Source organism: Gobio gobio, assembly GCF_949357685.1.
Source record: "Gobio gobio genome assembly, chromosome: 2".
NCBI lineage: Eukaryota > Metazoa > Chordata > Actinopteri > Cypriniformes > Gobionidae > Gobio > Gobio gobio.
Window position 1 is genome coordinate 1,807,020 of NC_137098.1, and position 25,403 is coordinate 1,832,422.

Here is a 25,403-nt window from a genome sequence, read left to right on the forward strand (position 1 = left end):
CATTCATTTTCAATGTGGGGTCAATCTGACCCAGAGGGACTTAAACGGTAATTTTTTTTTTTTACACACCTTTAGAACAACCAAATCAAGCCCAGATTTTTTGTGCATGTTTAGATAGATTATTTAGGAAAAGTCACCGAGTCTCATGGCCCTGAGATGAAGGGAACACTTTTAAAAAATGGAGGAAAAGTCCAGTGGGGTCAGCTGGACCCCAAGGGACGATTAAGGGTTAAATCAGTAATTGCTCACATGTTTCATTCATAGAGGTGGACCAATTTTTACTGGTTTCTCCTTGGGTCTCAACACTAAAGGGTCCAGCATTATCAGGTCCATCTTTGTCCGTTATAGAGAGAAGCACTGGGGATGAACCACGGTTGCAAATTTTGATCTCCCTTTCATTGATGACAGGAGCGTTGTCATTTACATCCGTCAATGTAATTGTCAGGGTTCCTGTGCCAGTAGCTGGAGATTCGACTACACACAAGCACAGACATTAGAAAAAGGCCATGCCAGCAAGAAGTCTATTCTTAAAGACTAAACACAAATTACCATCATTATCCACCGCCCAAATGATAGCCGTGTAGTATTTAAAATAGTTGCCACCTTTCACATAGTTAGATTCTCTATCCATTTCTTTCTTGACTTTAATGATTCCAGTGTCTGGAGTTACACTCAGCCAGCCGGCAGGATCATTGCCAACTTCATACCTAAAAGGAACCAAATATATTAGGTTAAAATTAGAGTTCAAAGGATATACAGTACATGCTGTGATTTGAATTCAGTGTATGAGAGATTTGACATTAACAGGGTTATAGGTCATGATAGGTAGCTGCTAGACCAGGGTTCCTCAAACTCAGTCCTGGAGGGCCACTGTCCTGCAGAGTTGAGCTCAACTCTGGTCAAACACACCTGAGCAAGCTAATCAAGGTATTCAGGATCACTAGAAAAATCACAGGTAGGAGAGATTGACCAGGGTAGGGGCTAAACTCTGCAGGACCGAGTTTGAGGAACCCTGTGCTAGACAGTTGCTGGTTCTCAGTGGTTACTAGATCTAGAGAGGCTGTTTGACAAATAACAAAACTCATGAAAAGTCCATCAATGCAATCCTATGGGATTTTTATTGTCCTGAATCTCTAGAGAAATCAGTCAGAATTTGTTGGCTTGATTGACTTGGAGAGGGAAATCAATTCTTACGTTATCTTCTGTGATTTTCCAATGTCTGGATCAGTGGCTGTAAAAGTAACCAATTCAGTATCAACAGGCGTATCTTCAAGATAGGTAATTCTCTTCTCCTTTGGATTAAACTCTGGAGGCTCATTCACATCTTCAACATTCACTGTGACTGTGGCAGTGGAAGTGGGCAAAGCCCCGACAAATGGATCATCGTTCTCAACAACCACAGACAGATTGTGTTGCTTGTTCTTCTCAAAGTCCAGGGGCTAAATGTGGAAAAGAAAGTGTATTTTACTAAAGGCACGTCATTATGACCGATTGCCTGTGCAAACACATGAGCAACACACAGTACCTTCACAGTGGTGATGATGCCCTCTAGCCGGCTGGGTCCAGTAGTGACATTGAAAAGCCCTCCCTTGTCACCCCCAATAATCCGATATTTGGTTGACCAGGCAGGAGATCCAACTTCATCTCCATCAGTAACTTTAAGTGTGGCCACTACAGCTCCTACTTTATTCTCTGGGACGGATACAGTGTGCTAAAACAAAGATGTATGTGCATACAGGTATTAATACAGTTAAAACACTTGTATATTTATATATTCAGAATGTTATAATATATTACCGTGGTTTGCTCAAACTGAGGAGCGTTATCATTGCTGTCAGTCACAGTAATAACAGCTGTGCCAGTGGTTATCAATCCAGTTCCTTCCATGTCAGCAGCCACAACTGTCAAAGTGTATTTGGGCCATTTCTGAAAGGGAAGATAACTGATGAGTTTGCTTGCATAAAATCATTTACAACCACTTTAAGATTCATTTAACAAATGTCATTTCTCACCTCTTTGTCCAAGCCAGCAGAATTCACAGAAATTCCTCCAGTAAAAGAGTCGATTTGAAACATGTTTGGATTTGGTAATTCTGGTTCTTGCTTAATGATTTTGTATCTGACATCTGCATTGTAAGTCGTTGGGTCATCTGCATCAGTGGCTGTGACGGTCATAAACTCAGGACCTTCAGTGAGAGAAGAATAAAGACTGATTAGGTGGTACGAGCTGAAGAGGCATTTGAAGAATCTGCACCATACACCTACCTATTTGAGCAGCTTCAGGAACTTCTCCATTGAATGGATTTTGTGTAAAAACAGGAGAATTATCATTTGCGTCCATCACATTTAAAACAATTTCCATCCGTTCTACTAGGGTAGGCACATCAAGTCCAGTAGCATGAGCTATAAGCTAAAGACAGGAGAAGAAACACAGGCATGTTAAGAGGCAAATATCTGAGGTTGTTTGAAAACACAATTAAATACACATTTGAGTTGTATATTTTAGTCTAGTCCAGGTCTGTTATCTTTGAGACATGAATATGCAAGTGTAGTTCTAAAGAAAACAGACTTTATTTTTTAGTAGATATACAAATTACAATAAATACAAAAAATGTACACTCTCCAAACACATGAAAACAAAAAAAATGGTTGTCATTTCATGGGGCCTTTTTTATCTGATTAACTGATGACAGCTTTCAAAAGAATTAAGAATGAGCAGACAATCCAATGCTGAAATACACTAAGAACTAACTGTTGATTTTAAAAGTTAGAGAGACTGAAAATCAACTTACTCTGTATGAAGCTTTTGTTTCTCTGTCGAGTGGCCGAGTCACTGACACAAACCCTGATAATCTGTCTATAATTAAAGTCCCCTTAGGGTCCAGATCTGCCCCTTCACCTGAGATCTTGTATTGCATCGGAGTTTCTCTAGAATAGTCTGACTTTATCTAAATACAGAAAGAAATAAAAGAACAAAGTCAATAACAGACAAACCTCTCTCTCGTCCATCTCATTTTGAATGACTTTCACTCACCTGGACCAGCTTTATTGGAAAAGGACCTTTGTTGTTCTCAAGTAAACTGAACGGAGGAATAACCCAACCTCTCTTTAGTCTCTTCAGACCCATTGAAGATTTTGGAAACATCAGAACCAGATCATCAGAGGGAGATTCCATCTGGAAATGCTAGTGAAAGGCAATGAGCAACAAAACATTTTTGTTAACAATTAAATACAGTACACAAGTTATCAAATATTTGGATAATTATTGTATCTGCAGAATCATAATAAGAATTCACTTTACGTATTCTTACACACACACACACACACACACACACACACACACACACACACACACACACACACACACACACACACACACACACACACACACACACACACACACACACACACACACACACACACACACACAGACTTTGCCTTGTTGACAGAAGCTTCCAGTGCACAGACAGAATGACAGCGACAAGAAACAGACAATAAAAATAAAATAAGCAAATAAAAATATGTATAAAAAATACACAATATACAAAATAGACAAAAGATGTGTATGTGCATGCATGTTATAAACAACTGTGAATAATAGGTATGATATGCTAAATAAATACAAGTATAAATAGTGTTTTGTATTGCACGTTTATTGCACAGTGGGGGAATTTAACTGTTCATGAGGAAGATGGCCTGAGGAAAGAAGATCAGGGAGGGGTGTCCCGATGATTCTCCCAGCAGTCCGGACTATCCGCTGTAGTCTTCTGAGGTCTGATTTGGTAGCTGAGCTGAACCAGACAGTTACAGACATGCAGAGGATAGACTCTACGACTGCAGAAGCAGGTTAAACTTCCTCAGGTTATCTGCAAACTTCATGAGATTGACTTCATGAGGGTCTTCTGCAGTGCAGTCGTTGGAGTACAGCAGCGGTGTCCAAGCCTGCTCCTGGAGGGCCGCTGTCCTGCAGAGTTTGGCTCCAACCCAAATTAAACACACCTGTACCAGCTAATCAAGGTCTTATTAGGCATACTAGAAACTTCCAGACAGGTGTGTTGAGGCAAGTTGGAGCTAAACTCTGCTGGACAGTGGCCCTCCAGGACCGACTTTGGACACCCCTGGGGCCAGTTGCATAAACTTAGCCATTATGTTTAGACTTGTCTTAGCAACTAATTTGACACTCTAGCAATTAGTCAAGAGGTTATCAGTCTTACTTATCTGATTCAAATTAGACCAATCAAAATTATGTAACTGACTTTAAAAAGTTAAGAACAGTCTTAAAGAAAAAAATATACGACTAACTTTTAAGACTAGTCTAAGCAGTTTATGCAACCGGCCCCAGGTGTATAGGAGAGCACAGGTGCCAGTGCTGATTGTACAGGTGTTGGATATGAGTTTTCTCAGTCTCACTAACTGTTGCCTGTCTGTCAGAAAGCTGGTGATCCATTAACAGACGGAGCTAGGAACAGAGAACGTCTCGGTTACGTATGGTAACCCTCGTTCCCTGAAGGAGGGAACGGAGACGTACGTCGGACGTACCGACGAATTGGGATCACTTCTGGGAGCCCCTATCAGCTTCGAGCTATCTAGAACCGGCCAATGAACAATTGGCGTGCGAGATTTGCATCTCGCGCTCCGCCCCGCGCCGCGGGTATAAACAGGAAGCGAGAGCGAATGCACGCTGTTTTTCACTGAGGAGCCACACGTAGTGGCTCGACCTGCAGTGATGGTACAGCAACTGTGGCGACGGGACGTACGTCTCCGTTCCCTCCTTCAGGGAACGAGGGTTACCATACGTAACCGAGACGTTCCCATTCAGTCGGTCACGTTCGACGTACGTCGGACGTACCGACGAATTGGGATCCCCTATGGAAAACGCCATAGTTACTACCACTTCCAGCGCCCAGCGATGAGCCCCACAGACCCCGATCTGATGCGGGCGGGTAGGTTCACGCAGGGAGAGTCAAAGCTGCTGTTCCGCAAGACTCACTCAGCTGACTGTATTGGATAACGCTGGGAAAGCGTGCCTGTGAAGGCAGCTGCGGAAGCCACATCATGCCCAGAGGGAGTTAACATGTGGAGAATACACGTATGGGCTGGCCGTGGGCAGCACAACATACGGAAGTCTCAGGGGTGGCCCCGGCCAATTAGGAGGGAGACAACACGTACCTGAGATGGCAGAGGAACTCTGCCGAGGGAAAGACACGGGCTCGCCGTAGGGAGCCGTACCGTGGAAGAATACACATATGGGACCGCCGTGGGGGTCACTACATACGAAACCCAGCCTAACACAAGTTCCACCAATGCATACGAGTGTTAGACCTGGCGTCGAACGCTCCGCCACGTCCGACTGCCGCGGGTTGCGGAGGACTCAACAGGGTTCGCCGTTCCGGGGAACTCGACTGGAGCAGAATAAGCACACGCATCCGTACCATAGGGGAGGGAATGGCGCAGCAAGCCGACACTAGAACGGGTACTTCGGTGTTACTGACGATGGGAAGTGAGCACACAGGAAGACACCGGCTCTACACGGAGGCTATAAAATCTAGCGAACGTGTTAGGTGTCGCCCAGCCCGCAGCTCTACAAATATCTGTCAGCGAGGCGCCACGAGCCAGTGCCCAGGAAGAGGCAACACCCCTAGTGGAGTGGGCTCTTAACCCGAGTGGGCAGGGCACGTCTTGGGATTGATAAGCCAAGACGATGGCATCCACTATCCAGTGGGCCATCCTCTGCTTGGAGACAGCCTTTCCCTTCTGCTGTCCTCCGTAACAGACGAAGAGCTGCTCTGAGGTCCTGAAGCTTTGCGTTCTATCCACGTAAGTCCGGAGAGCACGGACGGGACAGAGAAAAGCTAGGGCTGGGTCTGCCTCCTCCGAAGCGCTTGCAGGCTCACCACTTGGTCCCGGAAGGGAGTAGTGGGAACCTTGGGCACATATCCAGGCCGGGGTCTCATGATCACATGAGAGTTACCGGGCCCGAATTCCAGGCACGATTCGTCGACCGAAAATGCCTGCAGGTCCCCTACCCTCTTGATGGAGGCCAACGCAGTCAGGAGTATTGTCTTTAACGACAGAACTTTCAACTCAGCTGACTGCAGAGGCTCAAAAGGTTCTCTCTGTAGCGCGGTTAGCACCAGATTTAAGTCCCAAGAGGGTATGGAGGGAGGACGAGGAGGATTTAATCTCCTCGCTCCCCTAAGGAACCTGACGATCAGATCGTGCTTACCTAGAGATTTTGCATCTACGAGCTCATGATTAGCGGCGATAGCGGCGACATAGACTTTGAGGGTGGAGGGAGACAGCCTTCGCTCCAACCCATCCTGTAGAAAGGTAAGCACAGATGCGACCGAACATCTTCGGGGGTCTTCTCGGCGAGAAGAGCACCAGTCGACGAACAGGTTCCACTTCAACGCATAGAGGCGCCTCGTAGAGGGGGCTCTAGCGGAAGTAATGGTGTCAACTACCGCTTGCGGTAGGTCACCTAGAACCTCCGCGTCCCGTCCAGGGACCAAACATGGAGTTTCCAGAGGTCCGGACGCGGGTGCCATAGGGTGCCCCGTCTCTGAGTCAGGAGGTCCTGTCTCAGAGGAATGGGCCAGGGAGGTGCTGTCGCGAGGAGCACTAGTTCCGGGAACCAAGTCCGGTTGGGCCAATACGGAGCGACCAACAGGACCTGCTCCTCGTCCTCCCTGACTTTGCACAGAGTCTGCGCAAGAAGGCTCACTGGGGGAAACGCATACTTGCGTTCTTCCCGGGGCCAGCTGTGGGCCAGGGCATCCGACCCGAGGATCCCCTCGGTCAAGGAATAAAACCGCTGACAGTGGGTCGTCTCTGGGGAGGCAAACAGGTCTACCTGTGCGGCCCCGAAACGACTCCAGATTAGCTGGACCGCCTGGGGATGGAGTCGCCATTCTCCCGGAAGTACCTGCTGACGTGACAGCTCGTCGGCCGCACGATTGAGCAGGCCCGGAATGTGAACGGCACGAAGCGACCTCAGATGCTTCTGACTCTATAAGAGGAGATGGCGGGCGAGTTGCGACATGCGACGGGAGCTTAGACCACCCTGTTTGTTGATGTACGCTACGGCCGCAGTGTTGTCCGTCCGGACCAGAACGTGCTTGCCTCTGAGCGGCACTTTGAAGCGGCTGAGTGCAAGACGAACTGCTAACAACTCGAGGCAATTGATATGCCATTGCAGTTGAGGCCCCGTCCACAGACCCGAAACTGCAAGCCCGTTGTACGTGGCACCCCAACCCGTGGATGAGGCATCCGTGGAGACAACGGAGTGCCTGGACACTTGTTCTAGGGGAACTCCCGCCCGGAGAAACAGAGGGTCCGACCACGGGCCGAAGGTTTGGCGGCACCTCGGAGTCACTTGGACGCGGAGGGAACCGCTGTGCCACGCCCATCTCGGGACTCGATCGTGTAGCCAGCGTTGAAGCGGTCTCATATGAAGCAATCCGAGCGGAGTTACTGCGGCTGCGGATGCCATATGCCCCAGGAGCCTCTGAAAATGTTTCAGTGGAACCGCTGTCCTGCCTCTGAACGAATTCAGGCAGTTCAACACCGACTGGACGCGCTCCTCGGTGAGGCGCGCAGTCATGGCGACCGAGTCTATCTCCATACCGAGAAAAGAGATCCTCTGCGTGGGGCAGAGTTTGCTCTTCTCCCAGTTGACCCGAAGTCCCAACTGGCTGAGGTGACTGAGCACCTTGTCCCTGTGTTCGCACAACTGCTCTCGCGACTGGGCAAGAATCAGCCAGTCGTCGAGGTAGTTGAGGATGCGAATGCCATGCTCTCTCATGGGAGCAATGGCTGCCTCCGCAACCTTCGTAAAGACGCGGGGCGACAGGGACAGGCCGAAGGGTAAGACGCGGTACTGATATGCCCGTCCCTCGAACGCGAAGCGCAGAAAGGGCCGGTGTCGAGGGAGAATCGAGACATGAAAGTACGCGTCCTTCAGGTCGATCGCTGCAAACCAATCTCGGGGACGGATGCACCTGAAGATGCGCTTCTGCGTTAACATCGTGAACGGCAGCCTGTGAAGGGACCGGTTCAGGAATCGCAGGTCCAAGATCGGTCGTAACCCGCCGCCTTTCTTGGGTACAATGAAGTACGGGCTGTAGAACCCGGACCTCATATCGGCTTGAGGGACCGGCTCTATCGCGTCCTTCGCCAGTAGGACAGCGATTTCCGCCCTGAGCACGGGGGCGTTCGCCTCCACTACAGTCGTGAAGTGAACGCCCCTGAACTTGGGGGGACGCCGGGCGAACTGAATCGCATAGCCGAGTCTGATGGTACGGATGAGCCACCGAGACGGGCTGGGAAGCGCTAGCCAGGCTCCCAGACTCCGAGCAAGGGGGACCATCGGCACCACAGACGTACCCGCAGCGGGGCAGCGAGGCGGAACGCAGGGATCCGGGAGGCTTGGACATGGGAGCGGATCTGAGTGTGCTGTGCAACACTTACCTGCATCCGCGGAGGGGACGTGCGAGTGTGGGGAGGCCGCTTGTGTGCGTCCCGACAGCCGGCGTCCCCTGCTGGCGAAGGGAGAGGTACTTGAGGGTGGCGAGGCATGGGAGCGTCGACCACCGCCAAGCGCGCTCTCTTGGCACCCAGAGATATTGGAAACTGCTCTTTTATTGATGTTTTGGGTGCCGCTGGCACTGGGACCAGCGGCGGAACAGACAAACAAAAGATTTTCCCCCGGCCCTCCTCCGGGGGAAGGAGTGGTGCTGCAGCCATCTCCCTCAGAGCAGTTTCCTCCATCTCTGGGCGGCCCGTCTCAGGGTCGCTTGCGACGACGCTTGCCACCTGGCTTGGCAGCGGCCTGAGCGGGCTGGACATCCTTCCCACGGCCGGCCCCACGCCGTCGGCTGGTGGAAGGCTGCTGCGGTGCCTTGGCGGGGGCGGAGGCGGCGGCGGGTGGACGTCCTCGGCGACGAGTAGTCGGAGGCGCTGCCGCCGGCGGCGGGGTGGAGGCAGCAGCGGGCCGCCGGGGCAGGATGTGCTTGATCGCCTCCGTCTGCTTCTGGGCGGCCGAGAACTGTTGGGCGAAGCTCTCGACCGCGTCGCCGAATAACCCAGCTGACGAGATGGGGGAGTCCAGGAACCGATATTTATCGGTCTCCCTCATGTCAGCCAGGTTAAGCCAGAGATGACGCTCCTGGACCACAAGCGTGGACATCGCCTGACCGATGGAACGGGCGGTGACTTTCGTCGCCCGGAGGGGCTCTGGGTCAGGCCTACCCTCGTGCATGTCAAGGAGCGCCTGGGCCTGGTGGACCTGGAGCAGCGCCATGCCATGCAAGTCGGACGCAGCCTGCCCGCAGGCCTTGTAAGCCTTCCCAGTCAGACTGGAAGAGAACTTACAGGCCCGGCACGGGAGACGTGGGTCACCGCGCCAGTTAGAGGCGGTCGCCGGACACAGTTGCATCGCGACGGCGCGCTCCACTGGCGGGATTCCCACGTAACCCTTGGCTGGCCCGCCGTCGAGGGTAGTGAGGGGGGAGGAGTCACTCGGTCGGTTTCTGGCAGAAAAAGGTGCCGTCCACGACCTCGTGAGCTCCTCATGCACCTCCGGGAAGAAAGGTGTCGGGGCGGGACGCTGAGAACCAGCGCGACCCACCCCGAGGAACCAATCGTCCAACCTAGAGGGTTCGGGACACGGTGGAGGGTTCCAACCCAACCCTTTCGGCGGCCCGGGAAAGCATAGCAGCCATCTCAGGGTCCGGGGCAGCCGTTGCCACTCTCCCAGAGGGAGGCAGTACAGCTGACCCTTCATCCTCCGAGGACTGAAACTCCCCCTCCGATGCAGCGATCGACATCTGTTCGTCCGCTGGAGCTCCAAAAGTCACCACCGGTCTCCCGTGGGAGGGTCCAGCGGGTTCTCTTGGAGGCTCTACCGGCTGTGGAGCTGAGGGTTTAGGGGCCTGCGGAGGGTCGCTCGGCGGGTTTGCCCTAAACGTAATCCTCAGATCACCCTGGCCATCCAAAGAAGCAGGTCCGCCCGGATTAGGGGCAGCCCTGGTTCGTGGGATGGGTAAGGGGACTCCCCCAGCCCGGAGGTAGGAGAGTCTCGATCTTAGCTCCGAGATAGTCATGTTCCCGCAGTGGGAACACGAACTATCCACAAACGCCGCCTCAGCGTGCTGTGTGCCCAAACACGTGAGACAGCGATTGTGACCGTCAGCAGGGGACAGGGAACGACTGCATCCAGAAACGCACGGGTGGTAAGACATCCTGAAAAGGACGGCACGTCACCCGTGAACTCTTTTGTGAGGAAACGCTCTGTGCTGAAGCACTCAGGGGGAAACGCGACAGCGCACGGGATTGTTGTGCAGCCCGTGCCTGTACTCAAAACAGGAAAAACGCCCAACCAGACCAACAATTGCTCGTTGCTGTGAAAACAGCAGTTTTTCTCTGTTTGCAGAGGCAGCCGATGAGTCAGCGCGGGTCCCGCTGAAGTGTGCCGTTCCTCCAACACTCGTTTCCTCTGGATTCTCCGGTAAGTAATTACTCTTGCTGATAGCAGCGATAAACTCAAGCAATGCTTTGAGAGTCGTCTTCATGCCGTGTGGCTCCGAAGTGAATGACAGCGTGCATTCGCTCTCGCTTCCTGTTTATACCCGCGGCGTTGGGCGGAGCGCGAGATGCAAATCTCGCACGCCAATTGTTCATTGGCCGGTTCTAGATAGCTCGAAGCTGATAGGAGCTCCCAGAAGTGATCCCAATTCGTCGGTACGTCCGACGTACGTCGAACGTGACCGACTGAATGGGAACTGGGTTAGTTTGGTCTGGAGGAGTTCTAGGGATGATGTTGAAAGCTGAGCTGAAGTCCACAAGCAGGATGCTCACATAAGTCCCAGATCTGTCGAGATGTTTCAGATGTACTGCAGTCCCATCATCCACAGACCTGTTTGCCTGATAAACAAACTACAGCGGGTCTAGCATGGATCCAGTGATGTCCTTCAAGGCTTTACAACAGGCTGACTTCATGACCACAGACGTTAAAGCAACAGGTCATTTTTGATTTATTTTGAGCATTTAAAGTAGGAAGGGACTTTGCACAGCTCCATTGATCTGTTGAAGATCTGTGTTTCAGATAGGCTGGTGAAACCGTCTGGGCCTGGTGCTTTCTTTATATAAACATTCACACACATTAGATGTGGTTAACAAAAGTTCAAGCATGTTTGCTTGATGGGCGAGTACCAATGAGGTTCAGTCTCGTGTGTTAGGCAGTACGTTTGAGATTCACATTGAGCTTCTGTTTATGTTCGCTGATCACTTCATATTCAACAAAATTATTGATCTGTCTGCATTGACACCATTGTATGAGAAATGAACTAACTTAACTCTTTTCTCTAGAGAGGCTATATAGATAAATGAAATAAATTAACTTTTTTACAACAGAAATTCCGGCTCGAAGGACCACTCCTCCATGGACTGCCACCTTAACGTGGTGGAGGGGTTTGAGTACCCGAATGACCCTAGGAGCTATGTTGTCCGGGGCTATATGCCCCTGGTAGGGTCTCCCAAGGCAAACAGGTCCTAGGTGACGGGTCAGACTAAGAGCAGTTCAAAAACCCTTATGATGACAAAAAGAAGGAGGACCGTGACGTCGCCCGGTATGGCGCAGCCGGGGCCCCACCCTGGAGCCAGGCCTGGGGTTGGGGCTCGTATGCGAGCGCCTGGTGGCCGGGCCTTCCCCCACGGGGTCCGGCCGGGCTCAGCCCGAAGGAGCGACGTGGGGACACCTTCCCGTGGGCCCACCACTCACGGGAGGGACCGTAAGGGGCCGGTGCAAAGCGAATCGGGCAGCAGTCGAAGGCGGGGGCCTAGACGACCCGATCCCTGGACACGGAAACTGGCTCTTGGGACATGGAATGTCACCTCGCTGGCGGGGAAAGAGCCTGAGCTTGTGCGTGAGGTTGAGAGGTTCAGACTAGAGATAGTCGGAATCACCTCCACGCATGGCTTGGGCTCTGGAACCACACTCCTCGAGAGGGGATGGACTCTTTACCACTCTGGAGTTGCCCATGGTGAGAGGCGGCGGGCTGGTGTGGGTTTGCTTATAGCCCCCCAGCTCTGCTGCCATGTGTTGGAGTTTACCCCGGTGAACGAGAGGGTCGTTTCCCTGCGGCTTCGGCTCGGGGATAGGTCTCTCACTGTTGTGTGTGCCTACGGGCCGAACGGCAGTGCAGAGTACCCGACCTTCTTGGAGTCTCTGGGAGGGGTGCTGGAGAGTGCTCCGACTGGGGACTCCGTCGTTCTACTGGGGGACTTCAACGCCCACGTGGGCAATGACAGTGAAACCTGGAGGGGCGTGATTGGGAGGAACGGCCCCCCTGATCTGAACCCGAGTGGTGTTCAGTTATTGGACTTCTGTGCTAGTTACAGTTTGTCCATAACGAACACCATGTTCAAGCATAAGGGTGTCCATCAGTGCACATGGCACCAGGACACCCTAGGTCGTAGGTCAATGATCGACTTTGTGGTCGTTTCATCTGATCTGCGGCCGTATGTCTTGGACACTCGGGTGAAGAGAGGGGCGGAGCTGTCAACTGATCACCACCTGGTGGTGAGTTGGATCCGATGGCGGGGGAGGAAGCTGGACAGACCCGGTAGACCCAAGCGTACTGTGAGGGTCTGCTGGGAACGTTTGGCCGAGTCTCCTGTCAGAGAGATCTTCAACTCCTGCCTCCGGCAGAGCTTCGACAGGATCCCGAGGGAGGCTGGAGATATTGAGTCCGAGTGGACCATGTTCTCCACCTCCATTGTCAAAGCGGCTGCTCGGAGCTGTGGACGCAAGGTCTCCGGTGCCTGTCGAGGCGGCAATCCCCGAACCCGGTGGTGGACACCGGAAGTAAGGGATGCCGTCAAGCTGAAGAAGGAGTCCTATCGGGCCTGGCTGGCTTGTGGGACTCCTGAGGCAGCTGACAGGTACCGACAGGCTAAACGGACTGCAGCCCGGGTGGTCGTGGAGGCAAAAACTCGGGCCTGGGAGGAGTTCGGTGAGGCCATGGAAAAAGACTATCGGCTGGCCTCGAAGAGATTCTGGCAAACCGTCCGGCGCCTCAGGAGGGGGAAGCAGTGCCCTACCAACGCTGTTTACAGTGGCGATGGGCGGCTGTTGACCTCGACTGGGGATGTTGTCGGACGGTGGAAGGAATACTTCGAGGATCTCCTCAATCCCGCCGTCACGTCTTCCATTGAGGAAGCAGAGGCTGGGGGCTCAGAGGAGGACTCGTCCATCACCCGGGCTGAAGTCACCGAGGTGGTCAAGAAACTCCTCGGTGGCAAGGCACCGGGGGTGGATGAGATCCGCCCTGAGTACCTCAAGTCTCTGGATGTTGTGGGGCTGTCTTGGCTGACACGCCTCTGCAGCATCGCGTGGCGGTCGGGGACAGTGCCTCTGGGATGGCAGACCGTGGTGGTGGTCCCTCTTTTTAAGAAGGGGGACCGGAGGGTGTGTTCCAACTATAGGGGGATCACACTTCTCAGCCTCCCCGGGAAAGTCTATGCCAGGGTACTGGAGAGGAGAATCCGGCCGATAGTGGAACCTCGGATTCAGGAGGAACAGTGTGGTTTTCGTCCTGGTCGCGGAACACTGGACCAGCTCTATACCCTCTATAGGGTGCTGGAGGGTTCATGGGAGTTTGCCCAACCAGTCCACATTTGTTTTGTGGATTTGGAGAAGGCATTCGACTGTGTCCCTCGCGGCGTCCTGTGGAGGGTGCTCTGGGAGTATGGGGTCCGGGGTCCTTTGCTGAGGGCTGTCCGGTCCCTGTATGACCGAAGCAGGAGTTTGGTCCGCATTGCCGGCAGTAAGTCAGACTTGTTCCCGGTGCATGTTGGACTCCGGCAGGGCTGCCCTTTGTCGCCGGTTCTGTTCATAATTTTTATGGACAGAATTTCTAGGCGCAGCCAAGGGCCGGAGGGTGTCAGGTTTGGGGACCACACGGTTTCGTCTCTGCTCTTTGCAGATGACGTTGTCGTGTTGGCCCCTTCTAACCAGGACCTTCAGCATGCATTGGGACGGTTTGCAGCCGAGTGTGAAGCGGCTGGGATGGGGATCAGCACCTCCAAATCCGAGGCCATGGTCCTCAGTCGGAAAAGGGTGGCTTGCCCACTCCAGGTTGGTGGAGAGTTCCTGCCCCAAGTGGAGGAGTTTAAGTATCTAGGGGTCTTGTTCACGAGTGAGGGGAGGATGGAACGGGAGATTGACAGACGGATCGGTGCAGCTTCTGCAGTAATGCGGGCGATGTACCGGTCTGTCGTGGTGAAGAAAGAGCTAAGCCGTAAGGCGAAGCTCTCGATTTACCGGTCAATCTACGTTCCTACTCTCACCTATGGTCATGAGCTTTGGTTCATGACCGAAAGGACAAGATCCCGGATACAGGCGGCCGAAATGAGCTTTCTCCGCAGGGTGGCTGGGCGCTCCCTTAGAGATAGGGTGAGAAGCTCAGTCACTCGGGAGGAACTCGGAGTAGAGCCGCTGCTCCTCCACATCGAGAGGGGACAGCTGAGGTGGCTCGGGCATCTGTTCCGGATGCCTCCTGAACGCCTTCCCGGGAAGGTGTTTCGGGCATGTCCAACCGGGAGGAGGCCCCGGGGAAGACCGAGGACACGCTGGAGGGATTATGTCTCCCGGCTGGCCTTGGAACGCCTCGGTGTCCCCCCGGAAGAGCTAGAGGAAGTGTCTAGGGAGAGGGAAGTCTGGGCATCTCTGCTTAGACTGCTGCCCCCGCGACCCGGCCCCGGATAAGCGGAAGAAGATGGATGGATGGATGGACAACAGAAATTAACGATCACTGAATTTACTTAAGCTGGACTGAAACCATTTTCTTCTAGAGTGGCTGTACAGCCAAAACAATCTTTCTTGCATTATTTTTATGTTATGCTTTGAAACAATTTGTATTGCAAAAAGCGCTATATAAATAAAGGTGACCTGACTTGATCAATATGTATGTGAATAAAAAGCCTAAATTAAATCTGTTTGTCATATAAAGCGATTGTGTCTCTTCGGAAAATGTAGACTAAACTGTTCGATTATGTATTCCTTTTACAATCTTTTCATTAACTTTTTGAAGTGACAGTGGTAGTTGCATGGACTGTCAATGGAGGGACAGAAATCTCTCAGATTTAAAATATCTTCATTTGTGATTTGAAGATGAACAAAAGTCTTTCGAGTTTGGAATGACACGAGGGTGACATTAATGTTTTTTTTTTTTTTCATTTTAAACCACAAATAGTTGTCATAATTTATCAAGTACATTTTCTATAAATTTGTATTAGACTTCTTTGGTAAAAGTGTCCGGAATTGATGAATTGCACAGGTGAATCTTAAATTTAAATAAAGGGGAATGCAAATCATTAGATCACCAATGATCAACCAGTTCAAGGATGCATGGAGGTGGAAGGGTAGGGAGGTAAAACATTTCTGATTAAATAAAGGCCACTATTGTGGAATATGTTCTCAATCATGGCCTTACTATAACACTGGTTGAACTCAATAACAAGGGAGGACTGGATCCAAATGCAGGGTAAGACTTAATGAAAATAAGAGTCTAAATAATAACAAGAACACAAGGCACCGAACTGAGAACACCAAACAAACAGCCAATCCCTGACAATCAACACAGAAGACACTGACGGTTATATACACAAGATAACAATGGGCTAATGAGGAACAGGTGTGAGTATTGAATATGGCAACAAACAAGGCAGCAATAGAAACAAAAGCAAACAGGACAGGCTTGTGCCTGGATTTGTACCTGTGGAGAGGACATGTTCATGTGATGGTCCTTATGATGGTGAACACGCTCAACTCTGACAGATACCGTGTGTTTCTCGCCACTGGAGTCCCAAGCGTGCACAGAAAACACCTTGTGGTCTTCATGAAGAGTCACTTGTCTCTTGAGTGTTACAGTCCCATCCGTGTCCACATCAAACCACTTGTCAGCGGACTGAAAGAGCAATCCTGTTCTTCCATCACATGTATTGAAAATTACTGTCAGAAAAAGAGATCAATTGGCACAATAAAGCATCTTGTCACATATGTAAACCTGGTTCCCTGAGTGGGGAACAAGACGCTGTGTCAGTAGATGTTTCTTGTGTCTTGAACAGAACAACCTCCTGGACATCAACCAATCCGGCTTCAAAAGCGGCCACTCAACTGAGACTGCCCTGCTCTCGGTTACGGAGGCACTCAGACAGGCAAGAACGGCTTCCAAATCCACAGCACTTATCTTACTGGATTTGTCTGCTGCTTTTGACACAGTTAACCACCAGATCCTCCTGTCAACTCTCATGAAGATGGGCATCTCAGGAACTGCTCTCCAGTGGTTCAAGTCTTACCTCTCAGGTAGGTCCTTCAGAGTGTCATGGAGAGGTGAAGTGTCTAAGTCACATCATCTAGCTACTGGAGTTCCCCAGGGCTCAGTGCTTGGACCACTTCTCTTCTCCATCTACATGTCATCACTGGGATCGGTCATTCAGAAACATGGCTTTTCCTATCACTGCTATGCCGACGACACTCAACTCTACTTCTCATTTCAACCAGATGATCCATCGGTTGGTGTTCGTATCGCTGCCTGCCTAACAGACATTTCTGCCTGGATGAAGGAACATCACCTTCAACTTAACCTTGCAAAGACAGAACTTCTTGTGGTCTCAGCCAACCCAGCACTTCACCACAATCTCTCCATTCAGCTAGGTTCATCAACCATAACTCCGTCCAGGACAGCCAGGAACCTTGGAGTTGTGATTGATGATCAGCTAAAATTCACTGACCACATCACTGCAACAACCCGATCCTGCAGATTTGCATTATACAACATTAGGAAGATTAGACCCTTCCTATCAGAGCATGCCACACAACTACTGGTCCAAGCTCTTGTTCTCTCCAGGCTGGACTACTGTAATGCTCTTCTAGCGGGCCTTCCGGCATGCACTATCAAACCCTTGCAACTGATCCAGAATGCAGCGGCGAGAGTGGTCTTTTATCGAGCCGAAGAGAGCACACGTCACGCCTCTCTTCATCAGTCTGCACTGGCTGCCAATAGCTGCTCGCATCAAATTCAAGGCACTGGTGCTCGCCTTCAAAGCAACCACTGGCTCTGTGGTCACTGGCTCTACACACCCTCCAGGAACTTACGTTCTGCTAGTGAACGACGCCTTGTGGTGCCATACCAGAGAGGCATGAAATCGCTCTCACAGACTTTTTCCTGGGCCGTTCCCACCTGGTGGAATGACCTGCCTATCTCAATTCGTGCGGCCGAGTCTGTAGCCATTTTCAAAAAACACCTAAAGACACATCTCTTCCAGCAGCACCTGACCAATCAATAATAGCACTTATCATTCTGTTCATTTTCTATCTGTCTAATTTAAAAAAAAAAAAAAAAAAAAAAACTGTCCTGTGTGTTCTGAGCTAGATTAACTGAGACTTGCTACAGCACTTGCATACGGTTGCCCTTGACTGTTCTAGTTGCTTCTTTTGCTCTCATTTGTAAGTCGCTTTGGATAAAAGCGTCTACTAAATGACTAAATGTAAATGTAAATGTAAATGATGCTATGGAAACCCTCCAAGTGTGACAATGATCTGAAATAGTGTTGTCAAAAATACCAGAACATCAACTTCGTGATTAGTAAGTAAAATAAGGGTTGCCAAGTCAATACTCAATTTTAAACTTAATGATACCAGCTTTTCTGTAGTAACGTATAATGGGTGAATCAAGTACCCACTGATAATGATTTACATCCTTAATCAACACTTATTTTGAGCTTCAACACTTAGACTCAATTCAACTGTAACGTGCGAGCAGGGATGAAGCGGAGTGAGAATCCAAATGCAGCACGAACAATTTAATTACAAACAACAATAAACTGAAAATCCAAGAGTATCCACAAACAGGCAGAAGCGCAATGACAGGAACACACATACAGGAGCAACGACCGACAAACAACAACTGAAGCACTAGGCTATATATATACACAAAGGCAAACAAGCTTAACAAACCATGGCGGTACTGGTAGTTCAAGGGACCATGGCGGTACTGGTAGTTCAAGGGATCATGGCGGTGCAGGCAGCTCAGAGGACTATGGTGGCGACGGTCATTCAGGTATGGCCTCCGTGGACTGGTAGCCCCCTCCCCAATTTTCTTGGGCGGAGCTACTCCTGACTGAAGTCCTCTCTAGACCCTGGACAGGGAACAGCATTCTCACTGGCCCCTAGACAGGGAACGATGTCCTCACTGGCCCCTGGACAGGGGACGGAGTCTTTTCTGGACTGGGGACAGGAGACAGAGTCTCTGGTCAGGGGCTGGAGCCATTGCTGGATGCTGGTCTGGGGCTGGAGTTGATGCGTGCGCTGCCTAAACACACCACATAGCTGTGGCCACAATGGTCAGCGCTGCACACTCTGAAGATGATTCTGGGATTGGAGACTCTGGCGTGGGGACCATCTTGCCTGAGGGCTCAGGTGTGGTGGCCATCTTGGCTGCAGACTCTGGACTGGCGGCCATGACGGGACGAGACTCTGGACTTGCGGCCATGAATGGACGAGACTCCGGAATGGCGGCCATGGATTCTGGAATGGCGGCCATGAAGGGACGAGGCTCTGGTGTGGCAGCCATGACGGAAATGAAAGCTGGCGGCCATGAAGGGACGAGACTCTGGAATGGCGGCCATGACGGAAATGAAAGCTGGCGGCCATGAAGGGACGAGACTCTGAAATGGCGGCCATGACGGGACGAGACTCTGGAATGGCGGCCATGGATTCTGGAATGGCGGCCATGACGGGACGAGACTCCGGAATGGCGGCCATGATGGGACGAGACTCCGGAATGGCGGTCATGAAGGGACGAGACTCTGGACTTGCGGCCATGACGGGACGAGACTCTGGACAGGCGGCCATGGCGGCCATTGATTCTGGAATGGCGGCCATGACGGGACGAGACTCCGGACTGGCAGCCATGAAGGGACGAGACTCTGGAACGGCGGCCATGATGGGACGAGACTCTGGACTGGCGGCCTGATGGGACGAGACTCTGGAATAGCGGCCATGAGGGGACGAGACTCTGGAATGGCGGCATTGATGGGACGAGACTCTGGACTGGCGGCCATGACGGGACGAGACTCTGGACTGGCGGCCATGACGGGACGAGACTCTGGACTGGCGGCCATGACGGGACGAGACTCTGGAATGGCGGCCATGGCGGGACGAGACTCTGGAATGGCGGCCATGGCGGGACGAGACTCTGGAATGGCGGCCATGACGGGACGAGACTCTGGAATGGCGGCCATGACGGGACGAGACTCTGGACTGGCGGCCATGAAGGGACGAGACTCTGGAATGGCGGCCATGAAGGAACGAGACTCTGGAATGGCGGCCATGATGGAACGAGACTCTGGAATGGTGGCCATGGATTCTGGAATGGCGGCCATGAAGGGACGAGACTCTGGAATGGTGGCCATGACGGGACGAGACTCTGGAATGGCGGCCATGAAGGGACGAGACTCTGGAATGGCGGCCTTGAAGGGACGAGACTCTGGAATGGTGGCCATAAAGGGACGAGACTCTGGACTGGCGGCCATGAAGGGACGAGACTCTGGAATGGCGGCCATGACGGGACGAGACTCCGGAATGGCGGCTATGATGGGACGAGACTCCGGACTAGCGGCCATGACGGGAAAAGACTCCGGAATGGCGGCCATGACGGGAAGAGCCTCTGGAATGGCGGCCATGACGGGACGAGACTCTGGAATGGCGGCCATGATGGGACGAGACTCTGGAATGGCGGCCATGATGGGACGAGACTCTGGAATGGTGGCCATGACGGGAGGAGACTCTGGAATGGCGGCCATGACGGGACGAGACTCTGGAATGGCGGCCATGACGGGACGAGACTCTGGAATGGCGGCCATGACGGGACGAGACTCCGGAATGGCGGTCATGAAGGGACGAGACTCTGGACTTGCGGCCATGACGGGACGAGACTCTGGACAGGCGGCCATGGCGGCCATGGATTCTGGAATGGCGGCCATGACGGGACGAGACTCCGGACTGTCAGCCATGAAGGGACGAGACTCTGGAACGGCGGCCATGATGGGACGAGACTCTGGACAGGCGGCCATGGCGACCATGGATTCTGGAATGGCGGCCATGACGGGACGAGACTCCGGACTGGCAGCCATGAAGGGACGAGACTCTGGAACGGCGGCCATGATGGGACGAGACTCTGGACTGGCGGCCTGATGGGACGAGACTCTGGAATAGCGGCCATGAGGGGACGAGACTCTGGAATGGCGGCCATGATGGGACGAGACTCTGGACTGGCGGCCATGACGGGACGAGACTCTGGACTGGCGGCCATGACGGGACGAGACTCTGGACTGGCGGCCATGACGGGACGAGACTCTGGAATGGCGGCCATGACGGGACGAGACTCTGGAATGGCGGCCATGACGGGACGAGACTCTGGAATGGCGGCAATGACGGGACGAGACTCTGGACTGGCGGCCATGAAGGGACGAGACTCTGGAATGGCGGCCATGAAGGGACGAGACTCTGGAATGGTGGCCATGACGGGACGAGACTCTGGAATGGCGGCCATGAAGGGACGAGACTCTGGAATGGCGGCCTTGAAGGGACGAGACTCTGGAATGGTGGCCATAAAGGGACGAGACTCTGGACTGGCGGCCATGAAGGGACGAGACTCTGGAATGGCGGCCATGACGGGACGAGACTCCGGAATGGCGGCTATGATGGGACGAGACTCCGGACTAGCGGCCATGACGGGAAAAGACTCCGGAATGGCGGCCATGACGGGAAGAGCCTCTGGAATGGCGGCCATGACGGGACGAGACTCTGGAATGGCGGCCATGATGGGACGAGACTCTGGAATGGCGGCCATGATGGGACGAGACTCTGGAATGGTGGCCATGACGGGAGGAGACTCTGGAATGGCGGCCATGACGGGACGAGACTCTGGAATGGCGGCCATGACGGGACGAGACTCTGGAATGGCGGCCATGATGGGACGAGACTCTGGAATGGTGGCCATGACGGGAGGAGACTCTGGAATGGCGGCCATGACGGGACGAGACTCTGGAATGGCGGCCATGACGGGACGAGACTCTGGAATGGCGGCCATGACGGGACGAGACTCCGGAATGGCGGTCATGAAGGGACGAGACTCTGGACTTGCGGCCATGACGGGACGAGACTCTGGACAGGCGGCCATGGCGGCCATGGATTCTGGAATGGCGGCCATGACGGGACGAGACTCCGGACTGGCAGCCATGAAGGGACGAGACTCTGGAACGGCGGCCATGATGGGACGAGACTCTGGACAGGCGGCCATGGCGACCATGGATTCTGGAATGGCGGCCATGACGGGACGAGACTCCGGACTGGCAGCCATGAAGGGACGAGACTCTGGAACGGCGGCCATGATGGGACGAGACTCTGGACTGGCGGCCTGATGGGACGAGACTCTGGAATAGCGGCCATGAGGGGACGAGACTCTGGAATGGCGGCCATGATGGGACGAGACTCTGGACTGGCGGCCATGACGGGACGAGACTCTGGACTGGCGGCCATGACGGGACGAGACTCTGGACTGGCGGCCATGACGGGACGAGACTCTGGAATGGCGGCCATGACGGGACGAGACTCTGGAATGGCGGCCATGACGGGACGAGACTCTGGAATGGCGGCAATGACGGGACGAGACTCTGGACTGGCGGCCATGAAGGGACGAGACTCTGGAATGGCGGCCCTGAAGGAACGAGACTCTGGAATGGCGGCCATGATGGAACGAGACTCTGGAATGGTGGCCATGGATTCTGGAATGGCGGCCATGAAGGGACGAGACTCTGGAATGGTGGCCATGACGGGACGAGACTCTGGAATGGCGGCCATGAAGGGACGAGACTCTGGAATGGCGGCCTTGAAGGGACGAGACTCTGGAATGGTGGCCATAAAGGGACGAGACTCTGGACTGGCGGCCATGAAGGGACGAGACTCTGGAATGGCGGCCATGACGGGACGAGACTCCGAAATGGCGGCTATGATGGGACGAGACTCCGGACTAGCGGCCATGACGGGAAAAGACTCCGGAATGGCGGCCATGACGGGAAGAGCCTCCGGAATGGCGGCCATGACGGGACGAGACTCTGGAATGGCGGCCATGACGGGACGAGACTCTGGAATGGCGGCCATGATGGGACGAGACTCTGGAATGGTGGCCATGACGGGAGGAGACTCTGGAATGGCGGCCATGACGGGACGAGACTCTGGAATGGCGGCCATGATGGGACGAGACTCTGGAATGGTGGCCATGACGGGACGAGACTCTGGAATGGCGGCCATGACGGGACGAGACTCTGGAATGGCAGCCATGACGGGACGAGACTCTGGAATGGTGGCCATGACGGGACGAGACTCTGGGATGGCGGCCATGACGGGACGAGACTCTGGAATGGCGGCCATGACGGGACGAGACTCTGGAATGGCGGCCATGACGGGACGAGACTCTGGACTGGCGGCCATGACGGGACGAGACTCTGGACTGGCGGCCATGACGGGACGAGACTCTGGAATGGCGGCCATGACGGGACGAGACTCTGGAATGGTCGGCCATGACGGGACGAGACTCTGGAATGGCGGCCATGTTGAGACGAGACTCTGGAATGGCGGCCATGACGGGACGAGATTCTGGAATGGCGGCCATGGCGGCCATGACGGGACGAGATTCTGGAATGGCGGCCATGGCGGCCATGGCGGCCATGACGGGACGAGATTCTGGAATGGCGGCCATGGCGGCCATGACGGGACGAGATTCTGGAATGGCGGCCATGACGGGACGAGACTCTGGAATGGCGGCCATGACGGGACGAGACTCTGGAATGGCGGCCATGACGGGACGAGACTCTGGAATGGCGGCAATGACGGGACGAGACTCTGGACTGGCGGCCATGAAGGGACGAGACTCTGGAATGGCGGCCCTGAAGGAACGAGACTCTGGAATGGCGGCCATGATGGAACGAGACTCTGGAATGGTGGCCATGGATTCTGGAATGGCGGCCATGAAGGGACGAGACTCTGGAATGGTGGCCATGACGGGACGAGACTCTGGAATGGCGGCCATGAAGGGACGAGACTCTGGAATGGCGGCCTTGAAGGGACGAGACTCTGGAATGGTGGCCATAAAGGGACGAGACTCTGGACTGGCGGCCATGAAGGGACGAGACTCTGGAATGGCGGCCATGACGGGACGAGACTCCGGAATGGCGGCTATGATGGGACGAGACTCCGGACTAGCGGCCATGACGGGAAAAGACTCCGGAATGGCGGCCATGACGGGAAGAGCCTCTGGAATGGCGGCCATGACGGGACGAGACTCTGGAATGGCGGCCATGATGGGACGAGACTCTGGAATGGCGGCCATGATGGGACGAGACTCTGGAATGGTGGCCATGATGGGACGAGACTCTGGAATGGCGGCCATGACGGGAGGAGACTCTGGAATGGCGGCCATGACGGGACGAGACTCTGGAATGGCGGCCATGACGGGACGAGACTCTGGACTGGCGGCCATGACGGGACGAGACTCTGGACTGGCGGCCATGACGGGACGAGACTCTGGAATGGCGGCCATGACGGGACGAGACTCTGGAATGGTCGGCCATGACGGGACGAGACTCTGGACTGGCGGCCATGACGGGACGAGACTCTGGACTGGCGGCCATGACGGGACGAGACTCTGGAATGGCGGCCATGACGGGACGAGACTCTGGAATGGCGGCCATGACGGGACGAGACTCCGGAATGGCGGCCTTGACGGGACAAGACTCCGGAATGGCGGCCATGACGGGACGAGACTCTGGAATGGCGGCCATGATGGGACGAGACACTGGAATGGCGGCCATGATGGGACGAGACTCTGGAATGGCGGCCATGACGGGACGAGACTCTGGAATGGCGGCCATGACGAGACGAGACTCTGGAATGGCGGCCATGACGGGACGAGATTCTGGAATGGCGGCCATGGCGGCCATGACGGGACGAGATTCTGGAATGGCGGCCATGATGGGACGAGACTCTGGAATGGCGGCCATGACGGGACGAGACTCTGGAATGGCGGCCATGATGAGACGAGACTCTGGAATGGCGGCCATGATGAGACGAGACTCTGGAATGGCGGCCATGACGGGACGAGACTCTGGAATGGCGGCCATGACGGGACGAGACTCTGGAATGGCGGCCATGACGGGACGAGACTCTGGAATGGCGGCCATGACGGGACGAGACTCTGGAATGGCGGCCATGACGGGACGAGACTCTGGAATGGCGGCCATGACGGGACGAGACTCTGGAATGGCGGCCATGACGGGACGAGACTCTGGAATGGCGGCCATGACGGGACGAGATTCTGGAATGGCGGCCATGGCGGCCATGACGGGACGAGATTCTGGAATGGCGGCCATGATGGGACGAGACTCTGGAATGGCGGCCATGACGGGACGAGACTCTGGAATGGCGGCCATGACGGGACGAGACTCTGGAATGGCGGCCATGATGGGACGAGACTCTGGAATGGCGGCCATGATGGGACGAGACTCTGGAATGGCGGCCATGACGGGACGAGACTCTGGAATGGCGGCCATGACGAGACGAGACTCTGGAATGGCGGCCATGACGGGACGAGATTCTGGAATGGCGGCCATGGCGGCCATGACGGGACGAGATTCTGGAATGGCGGCCATGATGGGACGAGACTCTGGAATGGCGGCCATGACGGGACGAGACTCTGGAATGGCGGCCATGATGAGACGAGACTCTGGAATGGCGGCCATGATGAGACGAGACTCTGGAATGGCGGCCATGACGGGACGAGACTCTGGATTGGCGGCCATGACGGGACGAGACTCTGGAATGGCGGCCATGACGGGACGAGACTCTGGAATGGCGGCCATGACGGGACGAGACTCTGGAATGGCGGCCATGACGGGACGAGACTCTGGAATGGCGGCCATGACGGGACGAGACTCTGGACTGGCGGCCATGACGGGACGAGACTCTGGACTGGCGGCCATGACGGGACGAGACTCTGGACTGGCGGCCAAGACGGGACGAGACTCTGGACTGGCGGCCAAGACGAGACTCCGGAATGGCGGCCTTGACGGGACAAGACTTTGAACTGGCGGCCATGAAGGGACGAGACTCTGGTGTGGCAGCCATGACGGAAATGAAAGCTCTAGCATAAGTTCTGCTGGGAAGACTCACTTATTGCCTTCATTCCAATCCAATTATATTCTCATGGTCACTGTATAAAAGCTCGGTACTTACACGTTTGAGTTTGCAGATACTGGAGTGACGATTACTCCCATCCTCCCCAC

General features: G+C 53.9%; 1 protein-coding gene across 1 annotated transcript in view; it reads right to left on the minus strand.

The window, feature by feature from the left end:
* Positions 1 to 229: 229 nt before the first annotated feature.
* The window catches only part of LOC307139566 (cadherin-1-like), a gene marked incomplete at its 3' end in the record, with an annotated part of 29,243 nt that continues 4,069 nt past the window's right edge, over positions 230 to 25,403 (minus strand). The window contains exons 3-12 of the mRNA XM_079838575.1: positions 15,776 to 16,011; positions 3,034 to 3,183; positions 2,792 to 2,947; positions 2,265 to 2,409; positions 2,013 to 2,185; positions 1,798 to 1,926; positions 1,526 to 1,711; positions 1,195 to 1,439; positions 550 to 707; positions 230 to 474 (exon numbers count right to left, since the gene is read on the minus strand). Coding sequence (XP_079694701.1) covers positions 230 to 474; positions 550 to 707; positions 1,195 to 1,439; positions 1,526 to 1,711; positions 1,798 to 1,926; positions 2,013 to 2,185; positions 2,265 to 2,409; positions 2,792 to 2,947; positions 3,034 to 3,183; positions 15,776 to 16,011 — 1,823 coding nt within the window. The remainder of the gene's footprint in view (positions 475 to 549; positions 708 to 1,194; positions 1,440 to 1,525; positions 1,712 to 1,797; positions 1,927 to 2,012; positions 2,186 to 2,264; positions 2,410 to 2,791; positions 2,948 to 3,033; positions 3,184 to 15,775; positions 16,012 to 25,403) is intronic.